The sequence below is a fragment of the Gorilla gorilla genome, chromosome 6 (genome assembly GCF_029281585.2).
Source record: "Gorilla gorilla gorilla isolate KB3781 chromosome 6, NHGRI_mGorGor1-v2.1_pri, whole genome shotgun sequence".
Lineage (NCBI taxonomy): Eukaryota > Metazoa > Chordata > Mammalia > Primates > Hominidae > Gorilla > Gorilla gorilla.
Genome location: NC_073230.2, coordinates 14,927,746 through 14,946,239, shown reverse-complemented (window position 1 = coordinate 14,946,239; position 18,494 = coordinate 14,927,746). Strand labels below are relative to the sequence as shown.

General features: G+C 36.1%; 1 protein-coding gene across 1 annotated transcript in view; it reads left to right on the top strand.

Moving 5' to 3' along the window:
* The window catches only part of COL28A1 (collagen type XXVIII alpha 1 chain), a 173,206-nt gene that overhangs the window by 33,756 nt on the left and 120,956 nt on the right, over positions 1 to 18,494 (top strand). The window contains exons 12-13 of the mRNA XM_019030589.4: positions 11,276 to 11,344; positions 12,465 to 12,533. Of these exons, the coding sequence (XP_018886134.3) occupies positions 11,276 to 11,344; positions 12,465 to 12,533 (138 nt within the window). The remainder of the gene's footprint in view (positions 1 to 11,275; positions 11,345 to 12,464; positions 12,534 to 18,494) is intronic.

The window sequence follows — 18,494 nt, the reverse complement described above, 5'->3', positions numbered from 1 at the left end:
AGACCAAACTGAAATTGTGACTCAGGAGATAGCGCTATGCTCTGAGGAAAGACTGAACCCCTAAAAACCCAACGCTGCTGCCTTCCATGGGGCTGTCATGGTGGCTCAGGTTGCAATCACATGTGACCCTTGAAAAAGGCCTTTAATTACTAGGAAGAATGGCTTATGATTGGTAGGCCTTTCAAGTCACAGAGGACAAGTTACCAAAACTAATTTTGAATAAATCAACACAGTGGAACACTGGGTTTGCCCAGCCTATATTAGGTAATTTTTGCCATTTTCTTGATGTCTTTCTGAGGTTATTTCTGAAGGGCATTTCCTTCTCAAATCTCATGCAAATCCACTCTTTCCAAGACTCTCTTTGTGCCTTAGGAGGAGGGACTGCACAGTGGCGTGTGCAGGAAGCAGCTGGTGACATTTCGAAGTATCCCAGCATTAGAGCTTCAAGGCCGAAAGGGCACAAGGAGATATCCCTCATGTTTTTTCCCAAGGGAAAGTACCATATGCTAATCCTCAAACAGTTAAAAAATACTGCAGTATTATATATTTATCTTAAAAAATGAATTGCCTCCCTTCTCCTAACTCCTTCCATTGTTCTACTCTAGGACGTTCATAATATTCCTGCAGGATATTTGTCCTAAGTGTTTTCTTCTTGCTGTACAGTCAAGTGTAAGAAACTTAGCATTCTTTTACCTATGAGACTTGGTCTTACTTTATGTTCAATTTAAACTTCTGAGATATTAAGAAAATCCATAGAGAAATAGCACTAGATTGGCCCAGTTTAATAAATGGATATGGTCAGGGTAAATGACACAAACATTCATCCAAAATGGACAAAAGACCTACTATTAGTGAATGAACTACAACCATGTTTGAAGAGGAATTCATTGCAGTGAGGGTGATGAGGGTAGTACATGATACATTTAGTTCACCCTGAAGTTTGCACCACACCACAGTTTTTGGATACCCTACTTTTCTGAATCCTACTTTTTCAAGCTTCCATCCCAGTTTCTGAGGTTCCCAAGCAAAGGATATATTTTCAGGTTAGTGATATACTAATGAGGAGATTAAGTAAACAAGAGCTAGATGTACAGACCCTGAACTTAAAACTGTAAGCATGCTAAACATCCCTACACAACATCCTGTTTTCTTCAAAGTGTTCTATGAAAAAGGGTTTTGGTAAGAGGGCTGGCTGTCTTCCTTTCAGATATGATATTAGGAATGCATGTGTGGATACTTCTGGGAGCTGGAAGTGTGCTAATCAAGTTTCTGTCCTTTGAGCTTCCATGTATTATACCGTTAAATGTTCCTAGTCTTCTTTCAGATAGGAACCATTGGCAGAAGAACTGGACAGATATGAGCAGGTCTATCACTATTTTTGAAAAGTCTAAATCAGAAGATTTGGGAACAATGGGTCAGGAACACCACTATCTGGGAGATTCAAAAATTCTGCTTTGCACACTAATTCACACACAGTTACATGAACCAACAAGTATTTCTTGAATGAATGAGTGAATAAAAGGTTTTAAATGGCATGAGTGGTCAACAGTATCATACTGAAGACAGGTTATGTGGGCAGTTGCCTATGTGGTAACTTAATTTGGCAATATTGAGGTCATTGGGAAGATTCAAAAGAATAATTTCAGTAGAAGGGTCAAGGAGATGGCAATGAGTTGTGGAGAAAACCAGAGAGAAGGATGTAACAGTCAGGAACATTGACCATTCTTCTAACATAGTTGGGTAATAAAGACAAACAGGACAGTGTTGACATACCCCATCAAAAGCTTCCTGTGCATTAAACAATCCAATATGTTACTTCTACTTTCTTCTAAAAGTGGCATGAAGACTTGGGGTTTAATTTTTATTTTTTACAGTTTCTTGTATACAACTTAGAGTCTTACATTTTCTATACCAGTATTTTCATTAGAATAGAAATCACTAATGAAGATTTAGTAGTTTTAAAAATACATTATTGTTTTGGTCATTATTTAAGTACTTAGTTTGGCTCAAAATTAGCTTAGTAGCTAGGTCAACCTACTAAACATAACTAATGTTTCCAGTTATGGGTTGGAAGTAGTTCAACATCACAAATATGAACAACTATAAAGAATTTTAAACTTTGTCCTCAAACAAGCATCTTGTGTAGATATATTTCAGTTCTTATATAAGTCAAAAACCTAACAATTTCCTAACATCATGATGTTGCTTTCAACCACTTAAAAAGTCATGATTTGTAACAGGATATAATTCCTTATAATTTATCACTTGAAGTGAAGTAAATCAAGTGAAAACATGTAGACACCTACATTTCTTGGTAAAGAATAATTAATCAAACAAAAAACTGTTTTAAGTTCACAATTCTCTTAACAGAATGATTGTATTTTTGGCTTCATGTAAACTATTTTAAGTATAGGGTACTTGAACATGTCAGCTTTTCTAGTTGTCCAAAAACAGTAATTTGCTTTCTGGTTCTTCTGGCAAGACAACAACTTTGAACAAGGGTTGTGACTGCTCAGTGTATAGGAAGAATCCTTTTATAATTTTAATTATAAATAACTGTTAAATGAAGACTCATAGCCAAGCTGCCAAACGATGTGAATGTTTTTCCTTCAAAGATGTCAAAGTCTGAATGCTATTTCTGTTCTGGGCCTAATTAAAGGGAAAGAATCATTAGTAATCCAGCAATTCTTGCTGTAGAAAAGGCTTTGACCTACATGCACATCTGCCCACCAAGACTCTAAATGAGCTTATTAACTCGTTTGACATGAGACAACTGATAGTGACAACTTGAAGTGGCTGCCAGAACATGTGGGATGTCAGCCAATAGCTTCAAGGTAGATGATTTCTATTCCCAAATTGCTGATGCATGTGGTTCTCAGCAGATGGGGTATATATACTCTGTGTGTGTGTGTGTGTGTGCGTGTGTGTAGATTGTCAGGTAAAAGCTCTGATGGACCAAGGAACTGAAAATGCTGCCAACATTTCCCACAAAGTGGCTGAGTTTAACCTGCATGCATAGTCAAAGGGGGCACTAATGTGGAACAGAATCAGCCACTGCAGTGTCTTCAGAGGGATGTCAGAATGTTTTCTTTGTAATTACATCAATGTCCTTATTTATTTCAAGTAAGTTGCAATAGCAAGTTTGCAACAGAGAAAATTAATTGTATTCCAAGGGTGTTTTTATTGTGGTAAAATATATAATAACATAATATTTATTATTTGAACCATCTATAAGTATGCAATTCAGTGGTATTAAATACATTCACAATGTTGTATAACCATCACCAGTATCTATACCCAAAACTTTTTCATTGTCTCAACATAAACTCTGTACCCATTAACCAGTAACTCCCCATGTTTCCCTCCTCCCAGCCTCCAAGGGTAAGTTTTTAAGAAACATTATCACACTGTCATATGCACCCATCTGCTCTCATAAATTAGTGGCCTTGTTTTTAGGTTAATGGAGCATGTCCACCCTGAATTTTTACCAGCAACTCATTTTGTGCTGGAGGATTCTAAACAGTGTCTTCTAGAGCTGCGATTCTCAAAAGCTCTCCTAATGGGCTGCTGACTGGTCCTTCCTTTTAGAGAAAATGACTTGCATTTTCTTAGATTTTGTTACATATAATGAAGTATGACTTTCCTATTAGTTGAAACACATGAATTGCCATGTTTGTAGGCCAAACATGATCAATGATTGTCAATTTCATGTGGTTAAACCTAATAGCATTCTAGAAGGTGAGTTAAGAGTTACTAAAATGTGGTTCAATATAATTTTTATTATATTCTTCACCAATTCATTGTTATTATGGAGTCTTTTTCTGCTTTAGAAAGCACAAGTAGGTAGAGTATATGGACTGGACTTTCTCTCTTACCTAAATAGCTGGTATTCAAAAAAGATTTTAGTTGGAGATTTGACATAATAGTGGTTCCAAACTCAGTACAGTTCACTTACCAGTTTATATGTAGATTTACCTTGTGTGATCACAGTATTGCAAGTTATAGTTTACATTACTTTTACATTAAGTGACAACCAAGTAGACTTTATGTACCTGAAATAGCATGTGCATCAGCTTGGATAAATTATATTTCCTCTTGGCTTATATTTTATTTTAGAGATGCTTTGTCTTCATATGATGGATTTTCAGTTATAAGTAGATTGTAATTATATGACTTTTGTATTTTTCATCCTGTAATAAAGATATGAATTTAGTCTGCAGTCATACAATTTTTGAAATACTTTAAAAGAAGAATTAAAAAGTTTCAAGAGGCCGTTTGGCATAGTGATTAAGATTTGGGTTTAACCTCAAACTGCTGGGTTTCAAACCCAGTCCTATATTTTATTGGCTCTATGATTTGGGCAAGTTACTTTACCTCCCTATGACTCAATCTTTTCATCCATGCAGTAAGTTAATAACAGTAGCTACTTCTTAGAGCTGTGGTAAGGATTAAATGAGTTAATACATGCCAGTCACATAGAGCAGCACTTCTTGCATAGTAAGTGCCATATGTGTTGGTAATTTTAATTAAGTAGTTAAGTATTTTGACAACTGTCTTTATACTAATGTAGACCAAGTTTATTCTGGTAAATTTTCTAAAAACAAGCCTTTTATAACACAACACTTCCTCTGAAATGAGAAACTTGGTGCTGAAAATGGAGCTTGATTTAACAAGTACTTGATAAATATTGATCCTTCTTTCTTTCCTTCCTTCCTTCCTTCCTTCCTTCCTTCCTTCCTTTCTTCCTTCTTCCCTCCCTCCCTCCCTTCCTTCCTTCCTCTCTTTCCAAAAGGAGGCTTTCTTGACCTTTCTCCCAAGTCTCTGTATACAGTCATCACTTCACTGAGTTTCAGCTGAGAATGTATCCTGGCCATACTTGAACCATTCTGCACCTACAAAATGTTCATCCATCATTTTCTTCCATTTGGAAAGTATTAGAATATTTGCAATAAAACTTAAAATATTAAAGTTGGTGCCATACATATCTGGGAAATGATTTTTAAAAGTTGCTAAAACATCTTTGTAATGTTAAGAAAATATGATAAAATTGTTCATAATTGTATTATCAGAAAAAAGTGTAAAGTTCTGTCCTCAAATAATTCAGTCTTGGATAACCATTTGTTATGTATTATCTTAGAGAAATGAAGGATTTGCTTTTGGTTGGAATCAGTGCCAGGGATACGGAGTGTTAGTTGGTTTTCTCAGCTGAATTTTCCTCTTCATTGTGGTTTCATTACTCTTTCAGCTAAAAAAAAGATGAATTGTGTCTGGGTGAATTGGTAGGAGAAATTGTGTAATAGGTACTTGATATCATCACGTAATTTATATACAGTTGCTCCTAGTTGAAAACCTAAGCGAACCACAGGGAACCGCAGAGGAGCGTTTCTAGACCCACAGCTCCTCAGCCCAGAACAGCTTTCCAGTTTTGTTCACCTCCCACAGCTAGCAGAGCCCCTGCTCCCTAGTCAATGCTCAGTAAATGTCCGGTGCATGGATGATTGAGTGAATGATAGGAATGAGCTAAACACTGAGAATGCAAAGCTGAACAAAATCATATGCATCATCCCCACAGTCTAGTGGGGAGGAGATGGAGAACATTAAATGCAAAGTTGCAACTTGTAATGAATGCTCAGAAAAAAAAGGAAAACAGTGCTATCAATACTAAAATAGTGATTTCATCTTATCAGAAAAACCCTTCTTGAAGCCATGCTGCTTAAAATAAGATCTGAAGGGTAAGAATTACTATGAAAGAGAAAGGTAAGAGCATCCCAGACAGACAGAATAGACTGTGCAAAGATCCTGTGGCAGGAGGAGCAAGGCAAGTACAAGGAATTCAACAAAAGCCAACGTTGCTGGGGTGGGGAGTAAAGAGGTGACTGATGACAGATGGATTGGAGAGGCAGGGCCTTGTAAGGAGCTCTGTCTTTGGGAAAGGCCTCAGAAGGTTTTACTCAGATTAAAATTAAAATTAAAAAATTGCTCTGCAGCAATGGAGGGAATAAATTGGAGCATGCTAGAGTGGGTGCAAGTAGAGTACTAAGGGCTTTGTTGTACTCTGAACAAGAGGTATTATCAGTTTGCTGTAGACTGGAGACGCGTGCTAGAGGACTGAAGTGGATGGATTTGAGAGATATTTAGGAGGCATACTGATAGGTGTTGGGATGCGTTGCATATGGTGGCAGAGGGAGTGGGAGGTGTCATGAATGACCCCTAGGTTCCCGTTTCACACAGGAGGGATTCTGGTGCCCTTCCCTGAGGTGGGAAGGGCTGGAAGATGACTATATTGGGGAGTGAAAGATGACAATTTATCTTTGGAAATGATGAGTCTCTTTGAAATTCTCTTTTTCCCCAACTCCCCGCAAGACATCTTTGTATTCTTCCACTCCCACCTGACTTAAATGTTGGTACTGTTCATGCTACTGACCTGAGCCTTCAACCTCATTAATCACTCTAAACCACACTGCCCAATAAGGTAGCCACATGTGTCTACTGGGCATTTGAAATGTGGCTGGTCCAAATTGAGATGTGCTGTAAGTATAAGATACACATCAGATTTCAAAGACTCAGCATTAAAAGATGGTAAAAAAATAATTAATACTTTAAAAAGTATTGATTACATGTCAAAATGATAATATTTTGTATTTATTAAGTAAAATTTATTAATTATAATTTACCTGTTTTTTTATTTCTTAATGTGGCTAGTAGAGAATTTAAAATTACACATGTGGCTCGCTGTCTACTTGCATTGGACCATGCTGCTCCAGACAGTGGCCCTAGTGTCACCTTGTTTCCGGCCTGTTGGGCTCACGGGCTGCTGACTGTCTCTAGAATATTTAACATCATTTTAAGCCTCATACCCTTTCTTCTTCTGTAACTTTTGTTTCTTTTCTTTTCCATCAGATTAGCTATGATTCCTACTTCTTTGTTTGGATCAAACATCTCCTCTGCTATATGAAACTTTCCCAATTCCTTAAGGTGGAATTAAACATTTCTGCCTCAGAGTCTTATGTATTCTGTTAATATCTTTATTATGCTAATTCACATGCTTGTATTTTATTTTATATTGATTTGTCTCTCCAGCCAGATTGTAAGCTTCTGCAAAGTGCAGGTGCAATCTGATTTATGTCTGTAATTAGGTAACCTGATATTCAATTATAGACATAAATTGTTATTTACCTACTATTAGTTTGGTGCTCAAAAAAGGTCTGGTGAATAACAATTAAATCTATACATATTAAACAGGTGCTGCGTGACTGGTTATGACTTAGATGTTTTGCAGACAATATCTTGAATCCTCTCAACAATGCTACAAGGCAGATATAATTATCCTCATTTTGCATATGGAGATCTTGCAAAAGCTAAAATTGTTAGTAAATGATAGAACCAAGGTTCTACAAGACCAAATGATTCAAAGCCATGTTTTTTTCCCTGTGACTCCATGCATGAAGGGCTAGGTGTGGTGGCTTACACCTGTAATCCCAGCATTTTGGGAGGCCAAGACAGAAGAATCATTTGAGGAACGGAGTTTGAAAAAAAAGCCCAAACTCCAAAATCTATTTCCTATGATTGTTAGAAGATTAAATGAGATAATGTATATAACATGTCTGGGCAGTGCTGATAAATAGCAGGTTTTATTAAACATTGGCTTCCTGTCCTCTTGAAGCCCATAGTATGGGTGTTCTTAATTTCTGAAAAGGACAGAGGTGGTTTACCTAAACTTTTTGCTGCCTCCACACATGCTCACACTCACATTCACACTCACATGGAGGTAATGAGAAACATATTCTTTCTGGGGCTACTCATTTTAACCCAGACCTCTTTGTTGTACTTGCCTGTTGGTAAATGGCTCTGATGGCAAATGAAAGTAAAGTAGAGAAATAATTACTGTGGGCATGCAATTTTTTGGGCATGCCATCTCTCTCTCTTTGTGTGTGTGTGTGTGTGTGTGTGTGTGTGTGTTGCTAAGGGCTGGGGTAGGAATATTAACAGGAAAGGAATCATGCCTGCCGTCTTACCAGGGCTATTCTGACTAGAGTGCTGACTCTTCCCTCCCTGTTTTGTTTTTACCCAGACAGCATATTTTAGAGTCAGGACCACTTTCTTTACTACCTCAGGAATCTCTGTAGGAAAGAAAAAGGGGAAATTGGAAGGGAATAAACATGAGCTATAGGCCAATACTGTTTTGTGGATCCTACCTTGAGATACCAGGCTCCCGAGAAATAAATTTAAGCAAGTGAAATGTGAAGCTACATTGCTAAGGGGCTGTGTTCAGGTAAAGGAGAGCAATCCCTCTGTAATCTTCAGATCCCTGCAACTGCCTTGTAAAGCAATATTAAGATATTGCTTAGCTGCTCTTGGTACTTGACTAAGGCTAAAGGGATTTCATGGGCTCAAGGTAAGAGAGCTGCTTCTACTCTTGCTTCTCCTGATCCATACATTTCAAGGTAATGAGCAAACCAATTTCTTGTCACCAACCTGGGCTCTTGGTTTGTTTCTGATCAAACATCAGATAAGTATCAAGTAGGGCAGAACTTCCACTACTCAAAAAATCCTCAAATTCTCTACCAAATATATAATTTAGATGCCTTCTGACCCATTACAGAACCAATGCTACATATAGAAGGGATAAAAAATGAATAGAATAAGTGAATTTAGGGCCTTGTATTGTTATTATTGTATTTTTTTTAGCCAGACAAATTCAGCAGTGGGTAGATATTATTATTGTATTTTTAATGGTATTATATATATATTCTATATTAATGTTATATAATATATATAACATTATATATATTATATATAATGTTGTATATATAACATATATTATATATATTATATATTATATATATAATATATATTTTATATAATATTATTATATATATAATATATATTATATATGTGTTATATATAATATATATAATGTTATATATATTATATAACAGGTATATATAATGTTATATATATTATGTGACATGTATATATAAATTCCACAGCTAAAAACATGTAAAATGAGAATGTCAGTCAACTGGCTGCTCAGAAAACTTAATCAATATAGAAAAACAAGTACAACCTTAGGAGTTTAAGGGAAAAAATATTTGCCAGACTGACTTGTACTCAACAGGATGCACAGTAAGTACTTTTGAATTCAATCCACTTAAATATCAAAGGATCATAAATGTGGATGACTCATTTTGAGGCAGGATTCCTTTGTTTTAAATCACCCTGAGCCTGGGCATGTCTTCTGGGGAGCTGGTTTGACTCTGACCCTTCTTAGCCCTTCTGGTTCTCTTTCGCAATTGGTCAAAGTCAACAGACTTTTTTTTTTTTTTTTTTTTTTTAAACAGACGGAGTCTCGCTCTGTTGCTAAAGCTGGAGTGTGGTGGCGTGACCTTGGCTCACTGCAACCAATACCTCCCAGGTTCAAGCAATTCTCCTGCCTCAGCCTCCCGAGTAGCTGGGACTATAGGCACATGCCACCAGGCCCAGCTAATTTTTTTTTTTTTTTTTAGTATTTTTAGTAGAGACAGTGTTTCACCATGTTGGCCAGGCTGGTCTTGAACTCCTGACCTCAAGTGATTCACCTGCCTCGGCCTCCCAAAGTGCTGGGATTACAGGCATGAGCCACCACATCGGTTACAGACTTCTTATAGTAAAGCAATGTCTTTACTATATCCACAGAACATTGCTCTGGTCATTAGGTGTCCCTTCCAAAATCACAAGCTTCTGGGGTGAATTGAGACTTTAATATTTCTGAAAACTTCTTTATCTCCCTTCATCTCAGAGAAGGCTTGTTTCACTTTCCTGTTTCATTTTACTGTTGGTTAGTGAAAGCATGAAGAGAGAAATCTTTGGGTTGAATGAAATTTTAAATAGCAAATATTCATTAGCTGAAACATAAGAGTGTTCAGCAATCTTCCTTAGCATAAATTAAAGGTACGTGTGTGAATGTAAAAAACTGGAAGGAAATACACCGAAATTTTATAGTATTAATAGTTACAGATAGGTAATTTAAAATTTTCTTTGCATGCATGCTTTTTAATATATGACAATTTTCTACAACGAGACATATTATTTTGATAAACAGAAAAAAATAATATTATGAAAAGGGTAATTGGAGTCAGTAGCCACTCCCCTTCCCCTATCATCATGCCACAGGGCTTAAAGCCCGAGAGACCTAAAGAGCTGTAACTGTGTGAGTGGTATTCAGGTGTGAGTTTGGGCTGGCCAGGTAATCTCTCTGGGACTTGGGTTTCTCACCTGTGAAATGTAGGGGTTTGAGTGCAATGGTCGCATCTAGTTCTAAAATGCCTGAATTCTATTATGGGCCTGCCACATCATAGGCTATTATTATTTCAAAATGCTCTGGCTTTGAGTAACAGAAATCTTGAATAATAGTGGCTTAAATCATAAGAACTCTTGCTGTTGAATAAACAGAATATTTGAAGGCAGGTAGTCCAGGACTGGATCAGTTGCTCATTGAGGGTATCCAGGAGCCAGTCCTCTTCAGCTGCTGGCTTTTGTCCTAGAGATTGCTGCCTTATAGTTACAAGATAGTTATCACATCTCTATGTAGGAAAGAAGAGACAGAGGCAGTTTTCTCCTTTGCATCCAGTAAGGTCCTTCACATCTCGTTTGTCAGAATTGAGCCATGTGACCAACTGAGATGAATCAGTGACAAAGGGAAAGGAGATTCCCATCTTGCATTAGGCCAATGATCATTCATCCTACACCTCTGAGGGCAAAGAACAGCTGCCCACTGACCAACTCAATTGGGGGTTTATCAGCAGGGAAGGAAAGCTGAGAAAGGACAGCCACAGGGGAGGAAACAAAATACGTCTTCCAGAGCACTTAAAGATTTGTGAATGAATGAGTGATGGCTGCGTTATGCCTTTTATGGATCCTGAAAACACTTGACTTTGTGGGCCCCTTCCTCCATAAAAACATTAAAAAATTATATTTATGAATGCAAGCTGTATTCATTGTTATATAGTCATGATGTTTATTTTTATTTTGAATCAAAAAATTACAATTGGAACATATTTGCAGGCTCCTAAGTGTTGTGGACCCAGATATTGTGACTACTGTGCCTAGTGGATAATTTGATCTTGGGTCTGTGTTTTCTTTCCAAATGAGTTGTAAACAATTGAGGGCAGGCACAACGTACAGGTTTGTTGTTGCTCTGAAGGCCCCTATTGCAAAACCATACATCTAAAAGCTGCTTAATCAATACTATTGAGTCGACCTAACATATAATTGATGTCACTATTTCTTCCTCCAGGGTGAGTCAGGTCCTCCTGGTCCTTATGGTTCTCCAGGAGCTCCTGGAATTGGACAGCAAGGTATTAAGGTAAATATACTTGTCTTTTTGCCCGCTGATGACTGTTGAATTTATTGTAGGGCCTGGGGGAGCCATGATTTGAACTCCATTTGGCCTAAATCCAATAGACACAAGGAGGCTTCCTGAAGTTACTTCATTTTATGTGCTTGGACACAGAAATGTGCTTGTCAGGGGCAGTTACCACAAGAATAATTAATATATTTTTTAATTTTGGTGGAATGAAAAACTTACTTGTCTCCAAATACCCACCCTTTTGCCAAGGTACATGTAGTTCTGTTGTTTTCATGGACTTTAAACAGTCACATGCAAATATGTTATTGGGAAGTGAAACAACTTAACACATCAACAACCATGGTTCACATTGAATAAGCATAAAGGGGCAGAAACCAGAAGGGCCATGGCAATGAATAGGTCAATGTTGGCAGAGAGGTTTGTAGAGAACTAGAAAGGGAAGGAAGGAACGTCCATCCTGTGAGGCTGTACATTATGCAGGACATATTAATAAAGCAGAAGTGCCTATTTTGAATGGCTTTTCCAAGTGGTTGTGACAATAAGACTTTGATGCAGGATTAAAATAGCAAGCAGTACAAAACAGTGTACTTTGAATGTAATTGAATATCCCCATGTATAGCATTTCAACAATAAGCACATTGAGACTCCAGGAAAGGTGGAGTTTATGCTGGCAGAGTTATGGAGAAGTTTTCTGGAGGAGATGAAGTCTGAAAAGAGCTTAAAGGAGAGATGAATAGGATAGAGTGGGGACAAGGAAGGGGTGACATTCCTGGATGGTGGCAAGAGGGCAGGGCACAGCACACACATTGTCAGCTTAGTCAGCTCAGTAACCAACCTGCATTGCCACACAGTCTGTCCTGCCAATTCTTACACAATATTTTGTGAAAACTGAAAATACTGAATTACATTTGGACAAGAAGAGATAATAAACATTTTAGGGTAATTTGTTCACTTAAATTCGTGCTATTTCTCTTCCTCTAGAGTTTTTTACCTTTATGAAAACCAACATTTTGTCTGTTTCACTATTTATCCTTGTTGAAATCTTGAGAGAACTCTGCACTATGTTTATTCTTTATTTAAAATCTGAAGCTTTCATTCTATTATTTCTTTCTCTTAGGGAGAAAGAGGCCAAGAAGGAAGACCGGGAGCTCCAGGACCCATTGGAGTTGGTGAGCCTGGACAGCCAGTAAGTAGCAAAAATTCTAGATGGAATGAAAAGGACAAATATAGTTTTTACTTGTTCTTTCTGTTTAGAATAAATGGTCAGATTAATCCACCTTGTATCTATTTTATTTATTTATTTTTTTGAGACGGAATCTCACTGTTACCCAGGCTGGAATGCAGTGGCATGTTCTCGGCTCACTGCAACCACCACCTCCTGGGTGCAAGTGATTCTCCTGGCTCAGCCTCCAATTAGCTGGGACTACAAGTGCACGTCACCAGGCCCAGCTAATTTTTTTTGTATTTTTAGTAGAGACGGTGTTTTGCCATGTTGGCCAGGCTCATCTCGAACTCCTGAGCTGAGATGATTCACCCACCTCAGCCTCCCAACCACCTTGCATCTTTATGAGCAACAAATGAAAATAAATATGCGAGAACCAGATCCAAGTGCTATTTTTCACAACACTTGAAATAGAACTATGTATATATGTATATGTGTAAATATATATGATGTTTACAACCAACTCTTTTTTACTGTAACTTCTTACAAGATCAATCAACTTGAACAAGAAGAAAAGAGTTCTCATGTGTCAAAATTTTCTAGGAAGATCTGGACTCAAGCCTAATGTTTATACTTTATAATGGATTTCTTTGTAACCATGAGAAAAATCATTGAGAATAAGGACTTGGCTCATTATCTAATCCATGAGTATGCTCTAAAGCTAGGATTGATAATGGTAGACAGATAATACCTGTGTTATTCACAGCATCTCTTTTATGTAGCTTTGAAGTTTACTGTTGTTGGAGAAGAAAAAAATTTCTACTAAAAGACATTTGGAGAGGAAGTGAATAAAATATGATTATTCTGGTATATGAAGCTTGTTAACTTTTCAAGTAATCATTATTCTCCTAGGGAAAAATAGTAGCTGACTCACTTAGGTACAAATAAAAACAACTGATTGTGGATAGCTAGTCTTTGAAGTTGTCTTTGCACTGCATAGTTCCTCACATGTGTATATTCACAGAAACATACACTTCCTTACTGCACTCTGTGAGTGAAATGGCAACATATTATTTAGGTTTAGGCTTTTCACTAATGTCTGAACATACTAATTCAAAAAAGAGAGCATCATATGGAAGAAAAATACACTGGACTAATCATCTAGAGATCAGTGATCTAGTCTTAGTTTCCACTAAATGGATAGCACCATTAAAGATAAACCACTAACTTATTTTGGTCTCTATTTTGGTTTTGTGTTTCTGCTTGACAGACTTCCTCAGGACTAAGTGCCTTAAAACAATAATTTGTTATTTCTTATGATTTTGCGGGTTGACATGAGAGTTCTTTATAACTTGAAGTCAGATGGAGTGCTAAAATGGCTGGAATGTTAAAAATGGCCTCACATGGCTGGCAGTTTGGTGCAGGTTGTTGTCTGGGAGCTTAGCTAGGGTTGTTGCCCAGATACCTCAGTTCTCCTCCACATGGGCAGCTACAGTGGTTGCTTGGGCTTCCTCACAACATGGCAGCTTGAATCCAAGCAGGAGTGTTCCAATAGGCAGAAACCACTCATCATGTAAAGCTTAGCCTCAGAAATTATACAGCATCATTTCTGTGACATCTAAAGTAAGTACAGGACCAGCTCAGATTCGAGTGGAATAGAAAAAGATTTTGCCCGCTTATGAAGAATATCAAAGAACTTGTGGATGTATTTAATTTAGCGAAGTCTCAAATTTTAACTTCTATAAAATTAAAAGATTGGGTTCTCCTTAGGTCTATGATTTTCAGAGCTGGAAATATTCTGAAAATGTCAAAGAAATAAGTCATAATTAATTTTTTTAGGAGAGTCTTGCTCTGTCGCCCAGGCTGGAGGGCAGAGGCATGATCTCGGCTCACTGCAGCCTCTGCCTCCCAGGTTCACATGATTCTCCTGCCTCAGCCTCCCGAGTAGCTGGGATTACAGGTGCCTGCCACCATGCCTGGCTAATTTTTGTAGTTTTTGTAGAGACAGGGTTTCACCATATTGGCCAGGCTGGTCTCGAACTCCTGACCTCAGGTGATGAACCCACCTCTGCCTCCCAAAGTAATGGGATTACAAGCCTGAGCCACTGTGCCCCGCATAAAAAATTTTTAAATATAGATTGATGATTGTTTTTTCCAAAGAACTTTGTGCTTTGCTATTATTTATACCTTCCAAACTCAGCACTAAACTTAAGAATGAGTGTCACTTATTCATTGTCGTTCTTAAAATGTTTTTTTTTAAATAATGAAATATTTTAAGCATATTGGAAAATATAGAGAATGAGTTGGTAAACCTCCACCAGGTAGACAATTATACTTAGTACATTTACTACTCTTGCTTTAGATTTTCTTTAAAAAACATAAAACATTATGGATACAGTAAAGTCTCCCTATCTTTTTCAGACAATAGAAGAGGAAGAAACATTTATCAACTTAATTTATGAGGCCAGTTTTCCCCTGATACCAAAACAAAATACTAAACATACATAAGAAGAAAACTACAGACCAATATCCCTTGTGAATATAGACATAAAAATTCTTAACAACATGCTAGCTAATAGAATTCAGCAATATATAAAAAGAATTATACAGCATGACTAAGTGGGGTTTATCCTGTGGATGCAAGCCTGGCTTAATAATTGAAAATTAATCAATGGAATACACCATATTAATAGGCTAAAGAAGAAAGATCACATGATCACATCAAAAGACACAGAAAAGCATTTGACAAAACTCAAAACCCTAATAAATGCTGATAAATCTCTCATAGAAACTCTCAGAAAGCTATAAATAGAGGAGGAGCTTCCTCAATTTCTATGAGAAATCTAGAGCTAACATTATGCGTAATAGTGAAAGAGTGAATGCATCCCTCTAAGATCAGGAACAAGACAAAGATGTCTGCTCTCATCAGTCTTATTCAACATATTGGAAGTTCCAGCCAGCACGATAAGACAAGAAAAAGAAATATAAGGCATTGGTATAAAAACAATAAATAAAACTATCCTTATTTGCAGATGATATGATGGCCTCCATAGAAAACCCCAAGAAATCTATATGAAAACCTCCTAGAATTAACAAGTGAGTTCAGCAAGGTCACAGGGTACAATATCAACATACAAAATCTATTTAATTTCTGTATACTGGTAATGAACACATAGAAACTAAAATTAAAAGCACAACACCATTTTTAATTGCTAAAAAAGAAAAATACTTGGGTAGAAATCTAATAAGACATGTTTAGGGCTTGTATAAAACTACAAAACACGGATGAAAGAAATCAGAGAATACTTAATACATTTAGAGGCATGTTTATAGATTAGAAGACTCAACAACATAAAGATGGAAATTCTTCCCAAATTGATGTAAAAGTTTAGTGCAAATGTTTTTGATACCCCAGCAAGATTTTGTTTAGACTTGGACAGGGCTATTTTAAAATTAATATGGAAAGGCAAAAGAGCTAGAATAGCTTTTAAAAAACTTGAAAAAGAATACACTTGGAGAAATTATAGTAACTTTTCTGGTCTTAAGATTTATTATATAGGTACAGTAACAATGACTGTGTGGTATTGGCAAATTATAGAAATATGATCAGTGGAACAGAATAGAGACCCTGGATTCAGACCTACACAAGTATAGTCAACAGATTGTGAAAGCAATCCAATAGAGGAAACATAGTCTTTTTAACAAATGGTGCTGGCGCAATTGGTTATCTGTGCAAACACAAAAAATGAACCTCAATTTAAGTCTCACACCTTATACAAAAAGTAACTCAAAATGGATCATAGATTTAAATATAAAATGTAAAAACTATAAAACTTTTAGAATAAAACATATGAGAAAATCTTTAGGATCATGGGCTTGATGAAGATTTCTTAGACATGTCACCAAAAACATGATCCCCCCCTAAAAAGTAATTAACTGGACTTCATCAAAGTGGTAAATGTGTGCTCTGTGAAAGACTCTGTTAAGGGTATAAAGAGACAAGCTGCTGATTGGGAGAAAATATTCACAAACTACACATTTACAAAGGATTTGTATTGGGAATACATTTTTTAAAAAAATTCTCAAAACTCAATAATAAAAATCGAATTAGAAATTGGGCAAAATATGAAATATATATACATATCTCAAGCATATATACACGCACATGCACAACTTGGTATGTATATATCTATATATGTGTACATATACTTGTATATATTTTTACATATTTTGTTTCTTTTTTTGTGGTTACTAAACTTTAATATGTGTTCTTTTTATTAACTTTTATTTCAGGTTCAGGGGTACATTTGCAGGTTTGTTATATAGGTAAATTGCATGTCACAGGGGTTTGGTGTAGAGATTATTTCATCATCCAAATAATAAGCATAGTACCTGATAGGCAATTTATCCATCCTCACCCTTTTCTCATCCTCCACCTTCAAGTGGGCCCCAGTGTCTGTTGTTCCCTTCTTTGTGTCCTTGTGTTCTCAGTATTTAGCTCCCACTTATAGGTAAGAACATGCAGTATTTGGATTTCTGAGTTATTTTGCCAAGGATAAGGGCTTCTAGCTCCATCCATGTTGCTGCAAAGGACATGATCTCATTCTTTCTGATGGCTGTGCAATATTTCATGGTGTATATATACCATATTTTCTTTATCCAGTCTACTATTGATGGACATTTAGATTGATTCCTAACATGTTTTCTTGACTAACAAGTTTGAAATGTCATCAATATTGCCACCTACTCCTGAAAAATATACTGACCATATGAGACTTTTACTTCAATCATTTCTTCCACCTTCAGAGTATTATTCATATTGACTTAGTTCTACTTTATTTTCATCCTACCAACATTATTTATTATTATTTTTGAACTTTTTAAAGTCAGTATTTGTATAGTTTTACCCATATATTTACCCATTTCTTAGTTGACATAGCTTCCTAAATTTCTCTTTTCTTCTTGGCTGATTTCTTTGTTTTTTTTCAATAAATACTTCTTTCAGAAGATGTTTTCAGTAAAAATATGTTAGCAGTAAACCCTTTCAGCCTTTGGTTGAAATGCCATTGTTTAGTTTGCTTTTTAAGAATAGTTTAGCTGGTGCAGTCTGGGTTGTGTACTAATTCCATTGTCTGCTGGCAACCATGGTTTCTGTTTCCATGTCTTTAGTCTGTTTATAATTTCTTGTAGTAATTCATTTTTGCTTTAGGCTGCTTTTGCAATTTTTTTTTATTCTTTAGATTTCCTGTAGAGGAATTATGATGCATATAAATGTCAGTATATTTTCACATATACTTTTTCAGATTTACTGTTTCATGAATCTGAGGACTCCATAGTTTAAAAAAGTTCTTAGCTATTATTTCTTCAAATATTTTCTTGCCCCATTCTATTTATCAAGAAATCCTACTAGATATTTGGTTGCAATTGGATAATTTTCTCAAATCTAACTTATAACCCACAAATTTATCTTCATCATGTTATAAAATGTTCTTAACTCATTCATTGTATTTTTAAGTTAATAAGTATTTTAAAAATTCTTAGTTATTTTTTAAAATCTGCCTTTTATTAACTATATTTATTATCTTTTTACTATACTGTTCTTGTATTTTCCATTATTTCCATAAGACCATTAAGTATTTAAAGTACTTCTTTTTTGTCTCTATTATTTTATTCTATTATTTGACATTCTTGAGGAAGTTTACATTGTGTTAGTTTACTTTTATTCATTGTGAGTTATTTTCTTTTATGTTTTGTACTTTTCCATCTGAGTTATTTTCAGCTGGGCTTTAATTGTGAATCCTAAGCATTCTTAGGATTTGAGAGGAGTTTGTGTTTGTATCTCTTTTGTACTCCAGGGGTTTCCTTGATGCTAATGTCTTGACTAAGGTGTTCATGAACCACTTAGATAATGTCAATTGAAATCATAAACTCATACACAGCACAGGACCATGGTAGAAATTTTTAGTCATTATGAGCCCAAGCCAA